The sequence below is a fragment of the Dunckerocampus dactyliophorus genome, chromosome 1, assembly GCF_027744805.1.
Source record: "Dunckerocampus dactyliophorus isolate RoL2022-P2 chromosome 1, RoL_Ddac_1.1, whole genome shotgun sequence".
Taxonomy (NCBI): Eukaryota; Metazoa; Chordata; class Actinopteri; order Syngnathiformes; family Syngnathidae; genus Dunckerocampus; species Dunckerocampus dactyliophorus.
Genome location: NC_072819.1, coordinates 28,920,983 through 28,928,775, shown reverse-complemented (window position 1 = coordinate 28,928,775; position 7,793 = coordinate 28,920,983). Strand labels below are relative to the sequence as shown.

Sequence of the window (7,793 nt, the reverse complement as noted above, 5' to 3'; positions counted from 1 at the left end):
CATAGCTGTGTCCCAAACAGATACAGTGACACTAATAATGTTGTTGTCAAAATTGGCATTAATTACTGGAGGAAGTATTGAGGTCTAATACTAAAATAATTTGCATCAACTGTGATTTTAGATAAGTTATTGAAGAATTGTTAAATACAGTGATGCCAAATGCGGAACACTGCAATATACAGTACATACCAGCCTTCCATGTGTCTCCAACTTGGGGGTTTGCTGTCTTCAGCACCCAGGAAGCAAAAGCAATACAGACCAGACACATATCTGATTGTCTGAGAGGGAGGAGGGAAGCATCTGACCCTGAAAACAAAGAAAAACATCTTAAATCACACAACGTAACACACATATGACAGTCTACACTCAGGACCAGCGAAAGGATAGGGTCACCATCATTGGGTTTAGTACAACAACAGCTGAGCATTAGAGTCCTTTAATATGCTGGCACTTCCTGCCATGTCATGCTTCATGGACAAGGTCGATATCCCTCCACCAGCCACTACAGTTGGACACAAGGTAATTTCCTCTGCTCATGCTACCAAATTAGAGCAATTCCTTCCTGCTTTGAGAGGACACTTGTTAAATTGAGTCAGATTATGACTATAAAGTACGTTTCATTATCGCTGTGTGTGTCATGGGACTGCAAGACTGAAGTTCACTTAAACCGTCCACACATTACAATTGAAGAATAACATCAGAAGTCAATAATTTTTAAAAATCCATGTTCACAATATATGTATTTAGTGTACAGCCGTCCCTCGCCACTCGTCACAGTTGGAATTTCGCGGCTTCACTCTATCACGGTTTTTCAAATTAATTTATAAATTTTCACTGATTTGCAGTTGACTACTGCCTATTATTAGTCAAAAATATACATACAGTATGCAATCAAATTTTACGTAATCTTGGCCTAAATTAAGCATTTTCAAGCATAAGAATGGCTAAATGAACAAAAATACAAATAAGGCATTCAGAAGACGTGAGGTGTCTTGTATGACGTGAGCCAGCTAGACTTGACTGTGTTTAGCTGAGTTTTAGCAATGTGGAGAGTCCGAGTGACTGTTGCCGACAGCAGCAACCGTGTATGTGTTCTCTGCTTGTTAATAAAGCCATCGAAGTGCATCAGCGACGTGGGTCTCTCCTTACCCACAAACAGGGGCATGACAGTAGTATTCTATACTGGTCACTAGGTGTCAGTAACATTACATTGATGAGACAATAGTCACCTCAGGGAGTATGCTGTCATGGTAACGTGTGAGTCTATGTTAGGTCTTATTTATGTATAAGATGTCTTATTTCACGTTATTATGGACTACTACTATATTGGATAAAACAAGTGTAAAAGTGACTATAAGGGTGTTCTATCATGTCTAGATGGCTCCAATAATGCTACAGTAAAAAACATATTTAGAAGGTCCTAAACAGGATTTCTACTACGAAAATATTCCATTTCTAAAGAGGGAATCCTAGTTCACTGAAATTCACTTATCACGGTCAGGTCTGGAACCAATTAACTGCTATCAACAAAGGATGACATTTCTAGCTGTGTATCTTTAACTGTTGCAATGGCACAAATCTGTTAAAGTAATGTTAAAGTAATGAAAACCTAGCCGTAGTTTACATCATCCATATGGTGTAAGCTCTCTATGTTTAGAGGTTTATTTGACTAGGCACTAAAGTTACCAGTTTTTCCCCGAGGGAAAAGCAAGAAGAGATGTGGCTAGCAGAACACCCACTTGCGTTACCAAATATGATTGCTTACTTACTGAGAGATAAATTAAGCAAAACACCATTTCAGAGCTTTCTAGTCCACCTCTGTTATTTGTAAATGTTTATGTAACTTTGTATGATCTTACTTGGGCTTGGAACAGCTCTTTGCAATTCCTCATATCCGAGTAGTCGTGCCGATATTTGTTTAGAGATCGTGTCTTCCCTTTGCAGGATGAGTGGATCAGGACTGTCCACATGAGCTAAATATCTGAGAGGAGTTGTTTTTGCAAGGGATTGAACATTTTGGCTCATGTGTACAGGAGAGGAAGGGATTGACGTCTTGTTCTGGGCTGCACCTCCACTGAGGTGAACATTCCTTAAAGAGAATGTCATTTTCCAAAAGAAACTGTCTCGCATGTCACCATCAGAGAAGAAGTTCTCATAAATGTCGGTTAAGGTGTGAGTGGCATCTGCCTTTTGGCTGAGCCTGCTTACAACCCTCACTGGACCGCAGCTTTCATCCTCCTCTTCTTCTGAGGAATCATCCGAAGAAGAAGACGATACAAAGAAGTAGTCGTAAGCTTCAGGAAAGTGTAGCTTTGTCTGCCCGGAGGTGACTGGAGACGACTTTTTGTGCTTTTCTTCTGTGATGAAAGGGCAAAAAAAGTTATTTGTATCAAACTGGGAGAAGAAATGATCGTATGTTTCAGAAACAGAATTTCCAGCCATGGTGAAGTCTATGATGTCATCTGTCACTGATTGGCTTGAAATTTCTTGATTTCCTCCAAAGAAGTACTGAAATATATCCAGGAGGGAGAAACTGTAGCTGTGTGTTGATGAAGCTGATGAAGTTGATGAAGCTGTACCTCCATCGCTGAAATACCCCACTTTCTCCAACTCTCCTTCTTCTAAGGTTTGTAAACTTTGGCCTGTCTGCATTCTGCTACAGGACTCTGAATCCAGAGCTCGTAGATTGTGCACGCTTACGTTTTTTGAAATTTTTCGGACACCCTTTGGAGACATTACATGTCCAGGAAAACCACCCAGAGAGGTCATCTTCATCGGCTTGGGATAAACGTCACACATGGGCTTAGGTTCACTCTCCCAATGCAGTACACACTTTGATGATGTGGAAACAGGATTCAACTCAACTGCTTTAAGATGACCAAATGTGTCCTCACCAATTTGCAGTATAGTGGACCTCTCAGGATTAGAGGAACAGCCAGAATCACTAGTTTCCTCATTCTTATTCCTCAAACCCAAGATGTCATTTATTGTCAGCTTCTCCATCTCACGCCAAAAAGAAGACATGACAAAAACAGGATGTTCATGTCTTGATGTTGGGATGACGCCTCCGTCTTTGACCTTTAATTCTGTTAATAATTGTCCTGTGTCATGATCTGCTTCCTGGTGTAAGGGCATGGTTGGGGACGTTTTACCACCTCCGTCTTTGGTGTCCATTGGATTGGGAGATGAAGAAGAACCAGCAATGTTTACTTCAGAGGGCGACACTAAAAGCCTTGTGTCTATTGCACAACAGGATGATGGAGGTAAGTCTACAGACATGGACAACTCTGCATTTGTTTTTCTCTTACTTTTACTTGAACGACCACCAGATGAATAGGAACCGTTATCGTCACAACTCTTGTGATGTTCTGTTTCTTTAAGAGCTACACTGGAAGGACTTTGTGACAGACAGCTTTTATGAACTGACGAATCCACTAAGTCAGATGTTAATTCATCCATTGGGTACACTTTGGTCTCACACGTTTGGAGATCCGTGTTGGAAAAGGTCAGCATTTGAGTGTCAGACATTAATGAAAAGTCAGCCTTTTTGGAATCAGAGGTATTTTGGTCCAGGCTGTGACCCTCCATCTCCATCTGTTGCTGCGGCTCAGCCTCTCTTTGACACCCCGTGTGCTTGTCTCTGACAGAATGTAGAGCCTCGGCAGCCAGGACGGACTTAGCAGTGGATAGTTTATCCCCTTGGCAACCTTCCACAGCATCATCATCATCATCCCAGGCTGCTATCTCAGTAGGCAAAATGACTTCTGCTCTGCGGCCTTCTAGATTTAATTTAGCATCACAACTAGGAGAATAACAACACACATTATCAGCATCAGTTTCACACAGTAAATCATCTTTATGTTCAACATTTCCCCTGCGTTCATGCTGACTTAGACTTCCAGACGGGTGGATGATCCGAGGAAGATCATTAGTGACCAACAAGTCTATCTCTTGTGCTTCAGTTAGACACAAGAACCTGGTACTGCTGTGACGTGATGACAGGTCTTGCTCCTCATCTGTCTGTCTGTCATATTCACTTTGGGCTGGCTCTACGCTGAGTCGTCTTTTCTTCCTTCGCTTCCTTTTAATGGAGGTCAATGAAGAATCTGAATTCGGAGGGTCTCCAGCGTGATCCTTCTTTCTGAGATGAGATGATGGGCACATTTGGACCTCTTTTACTTCTGAGCACACACTGTCATCAGGGAGGTCATGAGGTCGATGAAGAGTTGCCTTATGTGTCCTGGATTCCATGGAACCACTATTAAATGGTATGTCAGTCTTGAGCTGTGAGCCAGGCTGAGCTTTTTTTACTGTGTTTATTTTGCTGATGTCATTCCCTTTGCCAACTATTGTTTCACCTCTGGCAGGCTGATCGCAGCAGACTTCTATCACATTGTGGCATAGATCGACCACCTCTTCCTTTGACTCTCTGCTTTCTGTTATTCCTTCAAAGAACATATTGACCGACTGCAGGTGGATATCTTCCTCACTGCACGACAGGGTACTCTCCATTCCAGTAATGGCTTGTTGTCTAAGACCAGTCTTCACAGGAAAGCTCTTGCAGTCTGGTGTGCTGTCCGTTGTGTAGTTAGCCGTGCTGTCCAGGGAGTAATCAGCCTCTGGAAATCTTTTCTTTAGTTCTATTTTCTGCGTGCTTTCAACAAACGCAGACTTTGTGTCATCACCGTCACTCAGCCCAGAATCGTCCCCTGTGGCCAGCAATGGAGGATGCAGGTTACACTCCTCACACTCCTCATAAAAGCATTGCCAGTCACGGTCGCAGATCTCCACACTGAATTCAAAATCCTCCATTTAAACATAAACGAATCAGTACAACCTGCAAAGAGTTTAAAAGTGCAACAACACAAAGTGAATCACAAGAAACATATTGTAAACACTTGAAAGACACTGATTTAAAAGAATGTTAGCACGTAGACCTTTACTAATGCTAAACAATGCTATGGATCACTAAATTACATAATCAAAGATAAGCACCTTTACACAATAGTCTATTATTACTCCAATCCTGTACTGTTTTGCAGCAACTTGTTTTGGCATCTCTAGCAATGGGTCCTAGAAAACAATTAATGTAGTAAAATAAAGAGATGTAATACAAATGAATGTTAAGTGTGTGCATGCTTCCTACCTGCCCTGCTGGGATCCTCCACAAGGTTCTGAAAGTCCATAGGTCTCCAGTGTAGACGGTACCATGTTGTATTTCCTGAGGCGGGCGATCTTTATTTGCACGCGTCACAACAAGCCTCATGATTCGATAAATATAGAGCCATGCTTCTGATCACGTAATACACTTCATGTTCCTGGACCAACAGAGGCATATAATGTTTCAAAACTTGAAATAGATCACCACACTGGGAAGGACTTAACTTGTACAGGATGTGTGCTCTGTTGTTTGAATACACTAAAACTGATCTGTGTTGGCTGTTTATTTGTCACTTGATGTAATAATCTTATTGTTTCAGAGCTCACAAACAAACGACAGCATTACTTACAGTTGTCTGCCAGACACACAGGGAGTGAGAGTTTTTTGGGGGAAATCAGCAGGAGGTGTAAAAGTGAGACTCATATGACTCATTAGCACTCAGACAGAGACAGAACATTAGACAAACCATACAGCCACCTTGACACTTGTACAAATTTTGTCCTGGCAGTGGTGCGCAATTTTGTGTGCCAAAGAGAAAATTTGTCGTAAAAGAGGTGTGAAGTATGTGTAAACAGTGCGGGGCTGCTGGCACGCGTAAGCTTTGTGCCACTGGTGTGAACTAGTCATGAACGCAACGCAACCTTTTTGCAAACAATGTGGGAACTAAGGGTGGGGGAAATAATCAATTCTTAGATGCATGGCAATGCGGACATTGACGATTATTAATCGATTCATATATGCCAATAATCAATGCTGACGGAACAAAAAGACGGAAAGTAGAAGTTCTGCCCGGACAGTGTATGGTTCACGACGCTACCAGAATGGGCTGAGTGTAAACTCTGACACGCACCCGCTGGATTTAAAGCTAGCGTCTGGAAGCACTTTGGCTTTCACGTAGTTGAAGGTAAAAATGAGCTGGACAAGGGCCAGACAATATGCAAGCTTTGTCATACAACCTTAAAATATTTTGGGAACATGACAAATATCAGAAACCACATAGCACGTTTCCACCCAAACCAGGAAGAAAAAGAGCCAGCTGAAGTTGCTGCCAACCAGAAAACCATCAAGCAGGTGATAACTAATTTTCCACCCAACTCGGAAAAGGCGAAGCGAATCACAAAGTCAATCGCAACTTTTATTGCGAAGGATTTGTGGCCATATTCAGTTGTTGAGAAGCAGGGCTCTCATGCTTTGTTGCACTTTGGAACCCAGATACAACGTCCCATCGCAACGTCATTTCACTGACACTGCAATTGTGAATAACGGCAGCCTAGTTTTTTGGTTATTCATAATATACTGACGTCTGCAAGTATTATTCTTGTATGAGAGCCGCTGGCACAGAAATCTATGTTTTGTATGAAAGCTGTTTTTGACTTTGCTATACAGCAAAAATATTATTTTGTCAGAGATTGAATTCAGAAGTCTATTATTTATTTGTGAATAATGGCAAACTTTTTATGTTGGTTACTCAGAATATGCTGAAATTTGTTCATTTTATACATTCTGCTACTGGTGCACTTTACTTTTCCTGCTGGTTCTGTGCAATGGGAAATATGTTGGTAGATGTAACCTTCCAATTATTAAAATATAATGGAAGTAAATTAATCAGTTTCATGTTTATTCTAATTGTGGATCATTACACACATGCTTTGTTTTAGTAGTACACAGTGAGTAAAAACAAACTATATATAAGAAAAAATTATGCACTATTGATCACAGAAATCAATAATCGTTTTATCATTGCATCGCAGGCCTCTGAATCGTAAACACATCAAATCGTGAGGTGGCCAGAGAGTCCCACCCTTAGCGGGCACTGCGTATATAAGTGTGTCACATACCTTATTATTGTAGTAGAATGATCCAGCTTTGCATAGCTTCTTCATAGCAACATGCTTGCCGTCCACAGCCCCCAAACAGTTGCGGTAGTCCCATCTGTAATTAAAATTGATCATAATGATCGAAGTGTATCGCTTATGTGATGGTCTTGCACTTTCACTTGTATAGCGCTTTTCCACCTTCAAGGCACTCAAAGCGCTGTGACACTGTTAGCACATTTACCTACTGATGACGCAGCATCAGGAGCAACTGGGGGTTGAGTATCTTGCCCAAGGATACTTTGACATGATCACGGGAGGACAGAGGATCGAACCTGCAACCTTCAGGTTGGGAGACGACCACTCTATCAACCAAATAAATCCAAATAAATCACACAACCACACAAATATTTTGTGAATCAGTATAAAAAGTCATTACTAGGGATGAGCGAGTACACCACTATCTGTATCTGTATCTGTCCACAAATCTTAATGATCTGCATCCGTATCTGTACTCAAAATGGGCGTGGTTTAACCGGAAACGTGTGGGGCTTACATCGGTACATTATTTTAAGTCTGAAATTGACATTGATTGATCAGAAGTTGCTATTTTTATTGTTTATTTTTCAACTATATGTGTACTGTGTAATTTTTTCTTGTGTATTTAACGCATGCGCATCATGGCGAGCCACTGCTCTCTGTTCTGACGACAGACAGCGGCACAGTGTAGCTCCACACAGAGACTGACGCTCTTTTAGAACTTTATTCTGACCTGAACACATCAACAGCAGTGCAGTTCAAACACCATGTATGTTTTT

The 7,793-nt window shown here is 41.4% G+C and overlaps 1 protein-coding gene across 1 annotated transcript; it reads right to left on the bottom strand.

The window, feature by feature from the left end:
* Window positions 1–1,821: 1,821 nt before the first annotated feature.
* Window positions 1,822–5,179, bottom strand: perm1 (PPARGC1 and ESRR induced regulator, muscle 1). The gene is made up of 2 exons (XM_054771702.1): window positions 3,309–5,179; window positions 1,822–3,239 (listed from the first exon to the last, which is right to left on the bottom strand). The coding sequence occupies exons 1-2, from the start codon at window positions 4,810–4,812 to the stop codon at window positions 1,822–1,824; spliced, it is 2,922 nt and encodes a 973-aa protein (XP_054627677.1). The 5' UTR covers window positions 4,813–5,179.
* Window positions 5,180–7,793: the final 2,614 nt, after the last annotated feature.